The following is a 15,908-nucleotide window of genomic DNA, read 5'->3' as shown; positions in this document are numbered from 1 at the left end:
GTAAATACGGCCTGAACACGCCCCCCCACCACCCCCACCCCAAAACAGCCCACGGCACAAGCGTCCTTTCATGTGGCGCTGACAGAAACGTCGGCATGTTGCTGCATTCTTAATGTCCCTTCACCCCCACCCCCCACCCTCCATCCTCCCCTCCGCCAAGCCCCTCATCGCTCTCGCGCCATTCCTAAAAACAGCCCCGTATGAATTTACCGATCAGACGCCAGGCCTGGAAAACACTGCTAAATCATCGCTTTGTCGCGCCTCAGCAACCCTCTCTTCTCCACAGCCACGGAAAACAGACGGCCAATTCTTTCTTTCTTTCCCGCTCTCTCCATCGTCGACTCCCTCCCTCATCTTCATATCAGAGGGGTGACTTATGTGTCCCTGTCCCTCCCGTCGCCTAAATGGAACTCATAATCCAAGGCCATGTCCCTATTAATACAAGAATTTGTATTTAGCATGAATATAGCCCAAGCATTGTTCCATAAAGCACGGCAACGGGGAGATTACCCATGGCAACACTATATTCAACAAAAGGATATTTTCTTTTCCTCTCCCGGATTTACAAGAGCCGCTTGTCTGACTGGTTTGCTCTTTCTGTTTCCGCCGCTCATGCCCCGTGGAAATGTCTGACACTTTATATGTTTGTTAAGTGCATTAAGAATTTTAAACAAAGTTAAGATTTTATAACATCACTATGTGAAGCAAAATATTTTAACACAGTTGAAGGTAAACACATTAAGCAAGACAAGAATGAGAGAAGCAAACATTTTTTGCTAAAAATAATCACACCTATACATTTATTTCCATTGTTCCAATTCCATAATTCCATTGCATCATTGTGAAATTACTATGAAACAGTAGGAGTTTATTCTGGCAGAGCAGAGCAATGAAACACCTTATTAGTATCAGTTACTTACATTACAGTGCTACAGGCACACATTCTTAGAACCTTTGGCCAATTTGAAGTGTACATGATTCATGTACTGTAACTAAACAAAGTGTTAAAGAAACATGGCTGTAGAGTTAGTAAACCACATGTGCACAGTGATCAGAAGAATCTAGTCTTACAAAATAAATCAATTTAAAGAACTTTGGTGTTTCACAAAAACAGGTTGAAAACATATTTCTCTTGTCAACTAAGATTCACGGGCTAAACTGACTGATTTCTAAAGCTAACAGACAAAAATATACTACTATAACAAAACAAATGTGGGTGTGAAAATGCAACCCATTTTTTTTTACAAAGACAGTCTTGGACTGTACAACAATAGCAACACAAACGGAAAACAAACACACAGAAATGTACTGCATATGCCACAAGAAACTGGCACAGTATTAAGTATTAATACAATACTGATCTGGAATTCAACAAGACCTTGTAGGTGTTTCATCACAGACCAATATGAATTGACTATGGCCTTACTCTGGCAACCAGTGTATTCAATGAGCTGCATATCTTTAGAGAAGCACTGCATTAAGGGCCAAGACACAGTACGCTGTCAGCTAGTCCCTATAGTATTGTAAGGCCCCATACCAGAGTTGACATGTGCATTTCAACAGCAGAACCATCACCATTTCAAGAGACAATGGCTTTGGTACAGCACTTCTCTTTTTGTTCAGTCAAGGCACCTGTCCTTCCGGCCACACTGAAAAAAGTCTCTCAGTTCAGGTACATGTTAATACCTTCCCCTCAGTCTAGCCCTGTTTCCAGAGCAGTCTTGAAATATGGCCACCAAACACAGTTCTCATGAAACATCACAACACTCCACCCAAAAACTGCAAAAATACAAATTCAGGTTCACCTCGTAAATTATTGCTGGTTGGGAAATGGGGTGATGGGTCATATGTAGTGTGAATGTCTGTGTGTGTGTGTGTGTGTGTGTGTGTGTGTGTGTGTGTGTGTGTGTGTGTGTGTGTGTGTGTGTGTGTGTGTGAGACAGAGAGTGAGAGAGAGAGAGAGAGAGAAAGAGAGAAAGAGAGTGTGTGAGAGAGTGTGAGTGTGAGAGTGATATATTGTGTGTGTGAGTGTGTGCGTGTGTGTATGTGTGTGTATCCTCACTTCAGATTGGATGGATATGGATATGGGTATTTAGGCCATTCACTGCATAAAGTCCCTGGTTGTTCTGTGATCCCTGCTCGATGCTTGTAAGTGTGTGTGTGTGAGTGTGTGTAGGCCCCTCACTCACAGCAACACAAAGTCCCCGGCTGTGGCCCCAAGCTTTCTGCTGTCCCTGATGAAGGGCCATTCCTTTTTCTCCATGGGGCCCGCCAGCTCGTAATCTCGCCCGTGCCCATTTACAAAGGTGAATGCCGGGTACTTCTCCTTGGCTGAAGGCTTCAGGATCTGTCACGCATAAGGAAACACACAAGCACTTTATCTTCTCAGGATTAACTATGCGTTTCTTTCTTATATTAAATTATTAGTATGTCTTTAAGTACTAACTGTGGTTGGTAACTGTATTTTGTGTGCTTTATATGCGTTTGAGCCTGTCTACAAAACAGATTTCCTTCATCCAACATCCCTGAGCTCAAAAGAGATCACAAGTGTACACCTACCCAAACACAACACATGAGCACCTTAGATCATCAACTGTCACTGACAATCTTTATCAACTAAAATAAATACAATATTTGGTCTTGCTATCCTTCACTTGGAAGCTTCACAGAACCTATACACAAAAGTAACTGTTCTTACGGCACACGCCACTAACGGGCTGGCCGGATGGACTTGTGTCTTTAAAGGAGGCTCCTGCTCAAGGTTCCCTTGTATCGGCTTGGGAGAGTTTTCTGGTTTTACTTCTGTTAAGCCCTTAGGGGTGTTTTGACGGTTTGTGATGCTTTTGACATATTTTCCATGTAGAGAGCTCCACACAAATAACACTAAATTAAACTGAACATCTCCCCATTTTGCCCTTGCCTTTGGCATCTTCTTAGGTACTGCCAGCTTAGACAACTTTACAGGAGTAGTGTTGAGCCTCAAATCCACAGATAAATGCTGCCACCTTCTGTCTGAAAACAATACTGCAGGTCAACCAGTTCAGCCCCTGCTGCTTGCTGGATGTTCTCTCCAGACCCATGACTCACCTTAGCCAACTCGGTGCTGATTCTGTTGAAGTCCTCAACAGTTCTAGAGTAAAAGCCTATGGTGCAGCTGGGATCCATTTTGTTGAAAGGCATCTTCTTTGGAGACGGGCAATGATATGACTAAAACACAAAGGATAATCAAGTCTCTAATATAAGGCTTAAAAGGCAATGATATGACTAAAACACAAAGGATAATCAAGTCTCTCATATAAGGCTTAAAAGGCAATAATATGACTAAAACACAAAGGATAATCAAGTCTCTCATATAAGGCCTAAAAGGCAATGATATGACTATAACACAAAGGATAATCAAGTCTATCATATAAGGCTTAAAAGCTATTATTGCATTTAATTTGATTTTAACAGATTAATTCAGACCTTTAGAGGATTACAGTTTTTTTTATTATGAAATTCTCTATAAGTGAAATTCCCTTAATAAGTTGCCAACTAGTCTACAGCCACTGACTGGGAGGAATACAATTCAAGAGACGTTATCTGGGGTTAAGGAGGGTGGGGGAAAAGCGGATTCACTTCATCTATTGAATCTGCACTTGAAATAAACAAATGGAAAAAAAAGTGGAACTCTAAAAAGGGGTGGTGGTGAAAGGTAAAAAAAAAAAAAAAACAAGAATTCATGAGACGAACAGCTGCAATAAACTTTTGGTCTTGGCAAACTGAAATGTGTAAAATGCAGATCTGCCAATCCCATGTTTTGAGTTATGTGGACATCTGTCTCAGACTCTAGACTGCTGTCATGGGGACCCAAAATGCATGGGGCCATTTATCAGATGACTTGTGCCTCCACACACGAAAAGCATAAGAGTCAAGATATGTGGCGACAATGCAGGAGGCCTATGATCTACATCCTGGACAGTGTATGCAAATCAACCTTTTTAGGCACACACGTACACACACATACACACACGTACACACACGTACACACACGTACACACACACACACACACACAGAATGTCACTACTCTCTACATTCCGCCTCTGTGCAGGCTGGCGCATGGCGGCCTGGGGAGTAAATCAGCCCGCTTGCAGTCAGTAATTGAGCAGGGGGCTGCTTTCAGATTCAAACCCTTAAGTACTAACAGACACTATTAAATTCCCATCACTAACCCGGCGGTCAGCTCTTTGTAATTTCACATTACCTGGAGAGGGAAATCGCTCGTGCTGACGTCCACAAAAGACTGACAGTAATGAGGGTCCATGTAAATCAAGCTGTCATCTGCAAGGACAAAACAAAAGACAAGTTATTCGAAAAAACACCCACGTGCGATTATTAGAATGCATATCCCGCGCAATTTCCATGCAGAGTGACTCAAAGTCACCAGCCGCCTTCCTCCCAGACGTTAAGGATTTTACCCCCCCTCCACACCCCACATCCCCTCCACGCACACACACACACACACACACACGCGCGCACACACGCACACAATCACAACCCCCCCATTTACCCCCTCCCCCAAGGATGGATTAAATTCTGTGAAAAACTCAAATCTGGTTGTATAAGCACATTCTTTATGCCCGCCGAGGAGCCTGTCATTTAATTTTGGTGGTGGAAAATTACTTTTACAAACACGCAATTATATTCGGCCATTTACATATGATGAATGTGGCGGCCGGGCTTGCGCTGGCAGGAAGAATGTATGGCTTGTCATTTAGACATCATCCCACACAGTGCTCCACACTGCTAAAATGTAAATGGGTAAATATTGACTGCCAAGATGTACAACTGAAGGTTCCCATCGGCCTCTGAGGGAGATGGAGAGTGGCGCACTTTTGCTAGGGGATTGTGGGATGGAAAGGTGGGGGGGGGGGGGGGGGGGGGGGGGGGTGTACGGAGCCGATTAAATTGATGCTTTCCCAAATATGGAAATCAATTACAGGCCCACCTTTGGGTTGGGGGGGTGGAAGAGGGGGCTTTGAGTATGTGATGAATGAGCTGCTGCTCTGATGGGTCGAAGAAAATATTCAAAGCAGTAGTTCAACAAGCACTTTTGCATATCTGTTGTCCACCCCAAACCTTACCATGTGAATTAACTGACGCATTGGATTTAAAAATACAATTAGGCCACATAAAGTACTGCCTGGCCTTTGCTGTGTGTGTGTGTGTGTGTGTGTGTGTGTGTGTGTGTGTGTGTGTGTGTGTGTGTGTGTTTGTGTGTGTGTGTGTGTGTGTCTGTTAGTGTGTGTGCGCATGTTGTAAACGGTGTGAGTTTGCTCACCCTGAAATCCCACAAAGTAGTACGCCTGCTTAGGCTTCCCTCCTATGATGCCGATGCAGTAGTCCAGACTGAGGATGCCCTGAAGGAGGACCAGAGCACACACTGCATGTCACGGCAACTCAAACAGCTCCTCCACATACACACTTAGTTCTGGATGAGCTCATATTCATATACCTCAATCTTAGATTTGATTGGACAAAAACTGAATAAATACGATGTAAATATTCCACATCTGTGGGTACTCTCTCTCTGCTGATCCATGCTGGCCCATCATTACATACTGTCCTGTATGCCTGTCTACAGAGGTCAGAGCTTTCTCTCTTAATGCCTTCATCCTATCATCTATGCACGGTTAGCCTAGTGTCTTTGTATGATGGCAAATTCAATTCAATTCAATAACATTTTATTTATATAGCGCCATAACAATATAAATACGTCCTCACCTTGACGAAGTTGAAGTAGTCAGGGTTGATCTTCTCTCCGCCGAGGCGAATGGGGATGAGGATGATGACAGCCCTGGTGTCCATCAGTGCCTCCCCATGCAGCTTTGGGGGACCCCCTGGCCGGGGCGCATGGCTGTCGATGACATCAGCGCTGTAGACTGGAGTCATTCAATAGGTCATATTAGGGTCAACGGTCTGCTGCGGTCTCTTTATTGTGCTCTCTCTCTGTCCCTCTATCTCTCTCTCTCTCCCTGTGAGTGCATTGATCACTGATAACCCCCCCACTGCTTGTGTTTGTCTGCATGGAAATATACACACAACTGCAGGACACACACACGCACACAACATGAGGGACAACACTTCATAAAAGCCCATTATCAGAGTTCAGCTACAGCCCACAGCGTTATCAATACATCCATAACTGTGCCAATCTCTGATTTGTGATGTTAAATAGTCAAACTAAATCCACAAATGCCCTTACTGCAAGACTATGACACGGAAGACTAACTGTGTCAATGACTATTAATTAGTAGTGTCATCACATGTCTAATCTATGTGTTCCTGGAGGGGCTGTTGGAAAGAATCACATGCCCAATGAAGTTAAAAACATGCACAGGGGTATTGGAACTTTCCCCATCTCTACTTCACTGTCTGTTGTCCTTCCTTTTATCTAGGTGTCGGCCCAGGAGCCTTTAAACCATCTAATGGAGTGTCAATCTGTGTTATTTTAAGATGAAAGACTCCAAAGGTATCTGATTGAAAACTTAATTTGAATGCAAATGTTAAAGGTCACCAGGTTAGAACTCCTACCTGTGCAGTCCTGTGCCACATAAACACTTATGCCTGTCAGGTCTGGTTCCGTTGCCTCATCCACAGCTCTCCTACAGGCACAACATATGAGGATCAAAAAAATGAAACTCTCAACTCTCCATCCCACTCTCTCTTTCTCTATCGTCAGCAGTCTGTCTCTTTGCTCCTGTGTCTGCCGACTGGATTCTATCTCTCTGGTGTTGTCTCTCTGTCATTTGAGATAAGACAAGAAACAGAATCGAAATCAAACTCACTCTTGGTCTTTCTTTTTTTGCTTGTCTCTCTTGCTGCTGTCTCAGGTCATGATGCTGTGATTCCTAACTTACCACTGAAACCTGTGTAGGCTGCGTTCAGCTGCGTTCACCATGATACTGTGTTTTACATGTACAGCTCAGTCCTTCAATAAGTGGGAGACGTGAGGGACAACAGTACTAATGAGCTAAATGATGCTAAGACACAAATTAAGATACAAATTCTCAATCCTTGTTAAGATGAGCACTGAGTGCATCTCATACAAAGATACATATATGTTCTTTAGATAAAACAAAACCAGATAAAAAGGCGATGATCAGGAAATGAACACAAGTAAAAAAAAAAAAGCCAGTCCTCTGTTTATATAGATTATTCATAACATAAAGAGAAATACTGTCCTAGCTTCCCAACGGGAGCCAAGGTGCCTCTGCACCCACCTGAGGATGTGTGCCACCACCGCTGGGCCGTACCAGTCACCAGCCCGTTTCCCTGAGGTCCTGCCCAGCTCCACCAGCCTGTGCATGCCCAGCTGGGCGGAGGGGCCGTCACCGAACCAGGACACCACAGTTCGGTGGTACACTTCTCTCAGATGTGTGTCTGCCTCCTCCGCCCCTCCCTGGGGTTGGGGAAGAGGCTGCGGGGCCACGGGTCTGTCTCCCTGCAGCGTCGCCTCCAGAGAGGCTACCAGCTTACGTGCCGCAGTGCTGGTCCACGTTTCTGAATCCAGAGGCTGGAGAGAGAGAGTCTCTGACCATGTCCAGTCTGGAAAAGGGTGTCAGAGATAGAACATGAAACTAGAATGGAACTAGAATGTATCATGTTGTTAGTTTGGTGACTAAGGCTATGGAAGTATGACAGCAGGAGAAACAACCATAATCACACACACACAGATGACTTAATTTACCCATATCTTTAGACTTATAGGAAGTCTTTAGCATTGGAGGCAAGAGAGCTTTGATGTTAGAGTTACATTTTATTTAAACTGTGAGCAAAAAAAGACTTTAAATCACAGCTGATAACAAATACAAACTGTCTCAAACGTTTCCCCTTTGAACAACATTTGTAACTCAGGAAGTTACATCTCCTTCTCACACATGTTACGCAACAAAATTCACAAAATGAACATTCAAGTTCAAACAGGGTTTCTCAGGGGATACGTCAGAGACATGCATTTTAAAGGTCTGGAGATAAAAGTTCCTTTGAATTACTATCTAGCCATTTGACTCATACTTTTGCGATGGTCTTTTGATGAGAGAGAGAGGGTAAGAGAGAGGCAATTTCTTTAGAATAAAAGTCCAATTACAGCATTCAGTGAGCTCACTATTTCACTTTTACTACACTTTAGCCTTACAAACAGGGTGGGAACCTATAATGGCAGGGGTAGGAGTGGTCAGGGCCATAAAAGAAGCTGGACCAGGCACCAAGGCATTAACATAATGACCTTGCAAAGGATCACGCCTGTAATTGATCAATAAATAATTTTAAGTGGCCATTAGTTACTTTATTGTGCAAGATTTATTTAATGACATATTTCAGATTCACCTGAGGAACCAATTCCTGATTAAATATTGTTTTCCATGTGGTGACATAAAACTTGAGAATATGATCACCTCAGCGGTTGATTGAACTGACCAGATGTTTAGGTCAGGGTGGTACAGTATGCTGAAGGAGGGCATGCCCCACATGTCTTTAAGGTGCATTGACCTTTAGTGACTTTCAGAGAAGTTTTTTAGATACCACTTTCATTTAACTTTCAGTTTCCATTTAATGCAATATGCACAATAGAAGAAAGGTGCGATAAAAGAAAACGTTTTTAACTGAAACCTTACAGCAAATATAAGGTGGGAGGCACCTGAGAATATAATAAACATGTTACATTAGTGTACATTAGTGTCTACATTAGTTCTGTTGAATATGCCAGACCAAACTGTTAGAAAACCAAGCCTACTAAGCATTGTAGATTATTAACAACATAACTGATAGATGTTTTCTAAATGCACTGTGCCATTTCTCATGGAATTTTTTTTCCCACAATAAATTAATTCTGCAGCATGGGTAAGACACACTCACTCACCTCTTCCCAGGAAGTGATTGATCAGGCCTTGAGCGAGCATCATCTGTCCTGCCCTCAAGGTGCAACCCCAGCCACAGTCGGAAGTAAGGGCAGAGTCAAGGAGAGCAGGAAAGTCTTCCCTATATGTCAGCCACACCCGAGAAGCAAAGTCTTTTCGGAAAGCTTCCACATTTCCCATGACAATCTCGTCCTCGGCTGACTCAAAACTACTGTTGTCTGTGGGGGTTTCCTCATCTGCAGAGATAATGCAATCCTTGGACTCATCACAGTGTTAAGGCACTCTGCCTCCTAAAAATGATGAATGCTTTAGAAGCATGCTTTTGCAATACATATGCTATTGCGAAACAAACAATTACTATTGTGATACAAACAATTACTATTTGTAAAGCCTTACCTTCAACTTTAAAATGATAGCATTTTCCAAGGACAAAAACAGGAGAATTTCTGCTAAATGAGGTTTTGGACTTCAGCACCCAGCCTGGAATATTGATTTAGAACATTTATTTCAAATAGCTTACTAACAGCATGTCATCTCTTGCCTTAAGATTAAACATGCTCTGATCTTTAGCAAACACTAAACAACATCCGTTTTAAAACGTGTTATCGCTATTGAACAATTTGTATCTTGTGGCATCAATGAGTTCAGTTGGTTGTGAGGGGGAAACTAAGGGTCGAGCATATATTTGTAGTTTTGTTTTTTACTTACTGTATTTGACATTGTGCCAAGCGGACACAAACTTCGACTTCAATTTGTCCACCTCGTCGTTCCCTTTCTCCATGTTGACCACCGTGGAGAACCCATCACAACGGGAGTCGAGCAATAGAGAAATCTTGCTTTAAGTCTGCGGCTGCGATGTCCCATTACTTCATAAAGCGTTTGCAAACAAAATCACATTGAGAAAATGTAACGGATGCTAGAAAACTGACTAACTTAACACACTGAATATTGCATTAAGTTAAAGTTACATCTAAAGAATGACAGGCAAAGATTCTATGACAGTGCAGGCTGGCTGACCACCACCACATCACATGATTATGTCACACTGCATTACTGTTCGCGCATGTAATGTACAAGAATGTTTCCGATCTATACTACCTGACTAATTATTTTAAAAACGACATGGCTACACTTGGTTCCATTATCATTTGCCTACTAGGACAGATACCATATTATTATATTTCACAGGCTGGCAAATGTTAGCTGTCAAGACAGTAATTGATATCGGCTAATAGTTAGCTCGCTCGCTAGCTAGCTAGCTATAGTGTTAAATCAAAGTAAAACATCCAACTGACTATTTCTTTAAAGTACCCACGCATATGAAATATGGACAACACGAAATATAGCTGGTTGAGAAGTCAAGAAACATTATGAGGATAAATCTAACGTTGAACTTGTATACTTACAGCACCCAATGCTATGATTGCAGCTCTAGTGTTTACATTTTGAGGAACCTAGCCATAGCTGGGAACCTCCAAAAGACGTCTGTGCCGTATACGTCAAGACGCATCGTGGAACTGAAAAAAGGGAGTGGCACGTCGCACCACAGATTCTAAAGCGGTGCACTGTTTTCATCGTACCATGAATCTGTTATTACAGTGCATGAAATGCCCTGTATTGTTATTCCTAGGCTTCTTCTTCTTCTTCTTTTTCTTCTGGTTACCTTTTTCTGCGATTCATTCAGCCCGAACCGCTTAACGTAGAAACTTCATTCAAACTTTGTCGCGTAGGTCTTGTAAAGGACACGTATGCTATGTATTTTTCACTTTTCTAAACTTTATACTTTTTGAGATATTAAAAAAAACGAATCGAAATTTTCCCATTGACTTACATTGGGCCATTATGACATCATAATAGGGTCTTTAAACTGGCTTGCACCTGTGCTTCACTGACAGCTGCGCCAAATCAAAGGAACCTCTTCTCTGTCCCTCTCAATTTAACTGTAACTAGGAACATTGACACCTTCCATTCTCTACTTTTTTTCTCTCCATCTCTCCATCTTTCTCTCTATCCCTCTCAGTCTACTTTCTCTCACACTCAATCTCTCTTCTTCACTCCATTTTTATCTCCTTTTTTCAATATTTTCACTCTCTTTTTCTCTTTCACTCTTCTTTCCTTCTTCCACTCATCTTTCCTTCTTCCACTCTTCTTTCCTTCTTTCACTTTTCTTTCCTTTCTTCACTCTCCTTTCTTCTTTCACTCTTCTTTCCTTTTCTTCTTTCCTTCTTCAACTATTATTTCCTTCTTTCACTCTTCTTTCCTTTCTTCACTCTTCTTTCTTTTCTTCTTCCACTCTTCTTTCCTTTCTTCACTCTTCTTTCTTTTCTTCTTTCCTTCTTTCACTCTTCTTTCCTTCATCCTCTCTTCTCTCCTTTCTTCACTCTTCTATCCTTTCTTCTTTCCTTCTTCCACTATTCTTTCCTTTCTTCTTTCCTTCTTTCACTCTTCTTTCTTTTCTTCTTCCTTTCCTAACTTTTGCATTTCATGCACTGGTATTTCCTTCAGGAAATGCATTTTCAAGTTTTAGAGTTGTGGTGTCAGTTCTGGCAACGCAGTTCATACACCTGACATTTAACAAATGTATCCACTTCCTTGCTTTGTTTACCGATGGACATTCACTTCATGTCAGATTTCCATTTAGTGACAATTTTGAGAAACCTAAAAGTCCACATAACAAATACATCATGACAATGTGGTCCTCAAAATTCAGTATTTGAACACTTTGAAGCACGAAGACAGGCATTAAACTGTTAACAGCTTGCACGCATGGGCTCTGACCGTAGAATTCAGGAAAACGGAACCGACATACTTCACACCATTTATTGACTGGAATAGTTCACAGGACAGGATATGAATCACCCTTGACAATTTCCAGTTTTCATAAACAAAGTGGTCTCTTGGAAAATCACATCACTCATTGCACATGCAGAAATTTGATTTGATGCATAGTTAATATCGGGTAACAAAAAGAGCACAACCTATGTAGAAAGATGTATTGCTCTGCCATATATTTTATCCCTGTATGCAAGTGTATAATAACGTTTGTAAAGCTTTCGGAAACAACAAACCGAATTCCGTTGCTATTCTGTTATTTACGGTAGAGCTATCTGGGAACTCCTGTCTCCCTTTTTCTCTAGCCTGCAGCCCAGCAGAGCTTGGAGAGCCTGGGAATTCGAGTAGTCAGCGGCAACAGCTATGGCTGAGCGCCGCGCCTTCGCCCAAAAAATTAGCAGGTAAGGGCGTTACCCTGCGTGTTCTAATTTATTACTGTTACTTTGCACTCACTGAACGGCGTTTTTCATCTTCTTGGTTTTTTAAAATCTTGTCTCTAGCGCCAGGCACAGACACCAACCATTCCCAAATAGGGCCTAGCCAGCCAGCTAGGAGTTAGCCATAGAAGCCATATCAGAGATGCCCCAAGCGACCCACCCTGGTCTCCTAACCAGTGTTCTTTTCTATGCGGGTTTTTGCTGGGATTTTGCTTGTTACGCGGCCACACAGTATATTGTTTGCTGATGTGCCAATCCAGCCGGATGCGGGTTCAGGCGTATACAATATTCCTCGGAAATACGCTTTTCACCAGTCTGTATGTCTAGATGACATTCTGACACATAGGTTCGGGTAGTTGGCTAGCTCGTTTGCGCTACACCCAGTGATCAAACGTGGTATGAAATATCAGAAATTAAAATGTGCTATGTCTGTATCCTCGCCCGATGCATTAACCAGCGGCACTTCGTTTGGTAATACATTTTACCATATGGTGTAACGAACAAAGGATCTCTTTTCCAGTTGCACCGAGAGCCAGTGTATATGTGTGTGAGTGTAGCTAGCCCGTGCCATACGCCATTCAATCTGTTGACGTAAACAATAAATTGGGTCAATGAAGACAGCGCTGATAAATATGTACAAGCTTATTTTAACGCGTTTAAAGTTAAGGTTGCATCTCAGCAAAAGGGAATTTCTATCCATAGATGTCTTCTGTTTACTCGCAAGCTCTAAATTGTTTGCCCACCCTTTTCAGCATTTGCTTGGTAGGTCACTTGTGTTTTCTTTTGGTTTGTTTGTGTCAGACAAACCATTCAAGCCAATCATCATACCTTGCCCCCAAGAGATGAAGGCCCTATTCATTGCAAAGTGAACACATGACGGCTTCCCTGACAGTTGTTCCTGAAGTGTTTTCACTTTGTTTGGTTTCCACAACAGGACTTTCTGTCTGATTTCCCCTGGTGGGTTGGGGATAATCTGGCTGTACTGGCTGCTGTTGGAGACTTTTCTGAGATAATCATGTAGGATGAGGGGATATGGCTTCTGTACTCCACCCTGACTTTGAGTCCTCCATGTGGAATGAGTGAAGCACCACCCTCAGGAGGATTGGAGTTAGCTTGGGTTCCCACAGAGTGGTTTTGTGTGTCTGTGTGTGACCATAGAGCCTTCAGCTCATTGTGCGTTTGTGTGGCGTGTCTTTGCCTGTGAGCGAGAGTTACTTCTGGGGATATTTCCCAGTTAAGATGGCCCTGAAGTGGCTTGAGAGAAAGAAACATGGGTTTCATCATAAGGATTCTTGCACACAAACATCATGCAGAAGTAAGTGTAGTCAGCCGAGATTAAGCTTTTGTGATGTCTGCTGTGTCTGCTGTGTCTGTTGTGTCTGTTTTGTGAGCTCTTTAAAATAGCTGGCCTATCACATGCTTCGCAGCAAGCTCATAAGAACGATCTGCCTTTAAGCACCCTGAACAAAAAGCTTTACTGTTTCTTTTCCTCTGACTGGCTGTGATGATCAGAAGACTCCTGTTTGAGGGATATAGAGAGACGTAGTGGGAGTTTGACTGTTCTTTAACATACGCAATCATCATCCTAAAATCTCCCCTTGCCACTCTTGCCTGTCCGTTAGCCTGGGCTTGATGAGGCTGACTGTGGAGACTTCTTGAGGAGTGCAGCGCTGTGCTTTTGGCCTGTGCCAAAAATACTCTGCAGAGGTGGACAGGGTGGACTGTGGCCCTGATAAACAAGATGTCTGAGCTTGCTAATCAGTTCGTCCTCTGCTGCAGAAGTGGTTTGAGGTAAATAAAAAGGCTGTGGGAGTAATTAGGAGGTTTTTGGTTCAGCACTTCAGGAATTCAGTCTGTGAGGAGTGTCTTATAGCTTCACTGTTATACAGTGACAAGCACTTGTCCTCACAGCTTGGTGCCCCTGATTCAGTTATGTCGGATCTCTGTAAGTAGTTGGGGCAAAGAGGCATTATGTATGAAGAAATAGATGTCAGTAAATATGTTAGTAAGATTGTTGTTTGCAGTCAAGTGTCAATTTATTTAATGTTTTAAAATGACCTATTGATATTCTCTTCAACTGCCGGGGAACTATGCGCACACACCACCTAGGTACAACAAACCCTTCTCCTGAAAAGATCCTTGAGAAAACACTGTCATATTCCTCCTAGTTGAGAGAGCAGTAGGTTGTATGTGAAACTCTTTATGGTCTCACCAATGCTGAAATGCTGTGTTCAAGGCCACTAACACAAATGTGTAAGGCTGCAGTAAATCTGTTGTAAACTATAGCTAGTTGTAAGCTAGTAAAAGTGATAACAATGTACTTCCTTGGTTAAGTAATGATACAAATATACGCATCATTATGAAAAACTGAAGTGTTATGGTATAGTAGGCTTAAACTTAAGCTTCTAATTGTGAAATAAAATTGCCAGATTTTTTTCCAATTCTTTTGGTTTTGGTACATTTAAGTGTGTGTGCGTGTCTCTGTATCTGTGTGTGTGTGTGCGCGTGTGTGTGTGGAAGCCTTGGAAACAGTAGACCCTTACCACCAAGGTTAAGAAACGATAACCTCAGGGCAGTGTAACAGCCCATAAAATGGAGCTTCGCAAGCTGTGACCATGTTTTCTAGATAACCCATTTTTAGAATAGGCCTAAATCACAGAAGTTGGATTCTGTCACAAGTGGTGTTGTTTGTCTACAGGGTCCCCTGTGCATTATGCCAAAAACCTTTTGTTTTTTTTACATAAGAATTTTTTTTTCAATGTCAAAGGTCTTTGTTTAGTTTTAATTGTTTTATATGTTCTGGGGTATTCAGTGTTTCTTCATCTATAACAATCGTGTTATTTGAATATGACTTGACTACAATTGGCTAGTGGACATTCTAAAATGAAATACAGCCTACTTGAAGTTGGCAAATGATTTTGAATAGAGACTTTAATTCAATTCAATTACATTTTATTTATATAGCGCCATAGCAATACAATTGTCTCTAGGCGCTTATCACTTCAGGCCTGGTGTTGTTGGTTTATACTTTATAATATACATAAGCCTTATTGGTATGTTTTGGAATGGCTGTTATCAGTGAAAGGTGTGACCTGATGGATCCTATAGACCTGTGCTAAGCTTAGTGGAATGTATGAAGTCATGGTTGCCCATGTAGATGGATGCTTGACTACTAACGTTGTTCTTCCGTCTCTCCTTTTCTCTTTCTTTGCTATCTCCTTCGCTATCTCCTTCTTTTTCTGCACTCGTTCTGCATCTTCACTCTGATTCTCTCCTCCTCTGTTACTGCCACACCTCCCGGCTCCTTCCCATGCTGCTCAGGACTGTGGCTGCTGAAGTAAGGAAACAGATCGCTGGTCAGTATGGAGGCTCTCCTCAGCTCCTCAAGAACCTCAACGTGGGTGCCAACGCCACTGCGAACACTGTGAGTATCCAGGCTGTGGATTTAAAACAGACTGGAATGCAGTGAATCCCCGTTCACAGGCCTTCGAGCAGATGGTGGAATTTGAAGCATTATATCATTCTTGCAGTGTCAAAAATGTTTTGTTTTGAGGACTCTTATTCTGGAAGATTATTCCCATATGATTGTATTCCATGTATGACAATAAAATGCATGTGATCACATTCTTTAACCTAGAGAAAATATAAACATTAAAGAGAAAGACAGTGAACAAAGCGCTGTAACTAACAAATCTACAAACATCAGTTCTGTGAGTCATTTCATGTTTAATGAGCCAGCCT

At 42.2% G+C, this 15,908-nt stretch overlaps 2 protein-coding genes across 7 annotated transcripts in view; one reads left to right on the top strand and one right to left on the bottom strand.

The window, feature by feature from the left end:
- Positions 1–846: 846 nt before the first annotated feature.
- Positions 847–10,373, bottom strand: atg4c (autophagy related 4C, cysteine peptidase). Its single transcript, XM_080833702.1, has 11 exons — positions 10,305–10,373; positions 9,607–9,764; positions 9,295–9,378; positions 8,901–9,134; positions 7,264–7,588; positions 6,575–6,645; positions 5,765–5,922; positions 5,322–5,400; positions 4,245–4,321; positions 3,088–3,207; positions 847–2,347 (listed from the first exon to the last, which is right to left on the bottom strand). Exons 2-11 carry the CDS (start codon positions 9,677–9,679, stop codon positions 2,186–2,188), a joined length of 1,383 nt encoding a protein of 460 aa, XP_080689828.1. The 5' UTR covers positions 9,680–9,764; positions 10,305–10,373; the 3' UTR covers positions 847–2,185.
- A 1,687-nt stretch (positions 10,374–12,060) lies between these two features.
- The window catches only part of dock7 (dedicator of cytokinesis 7), a 51,517-nt gene continuing 47,669 nt past the window's right edge, over positions 12,061–15,908 (top strand). For all 6 annotated transcript variants that reach the window (XM_080832460.1, XM_080832461.1, XM_080832457.1 and 3 more), the window contains exons 1-2: positions 12,061–12,131; positions 15,489–15,591. In XM_080832460.1, coding sequence (XP_080688586.1) covers positions 12,094–12,131; positions 15,489–15,591 — 141 coding nt within the window. In that variant the 5' untranslated portion in view covers positions 12,061–12,093. The remainder of the gene's footprint in view (positions 12,132–15,488; positions 15,592–15,908) is intronic.

This window comes from Sprattus sprattus (genome assembly GCF_963457725.1).
Source record: "Sprattus sprattus genome assembly, chromosome: 2".
Classification (NCBI taxonomy): domain Eukaryota; kingdom Metazoa; phylum Chordata; class Actinopteri; order Clupeiformes; family Clupeidae; genus Sprattus; species Sprattus sprattus.
This window is presented reverse-complemented; position numbering and strand designations above follow the sequence as displayed.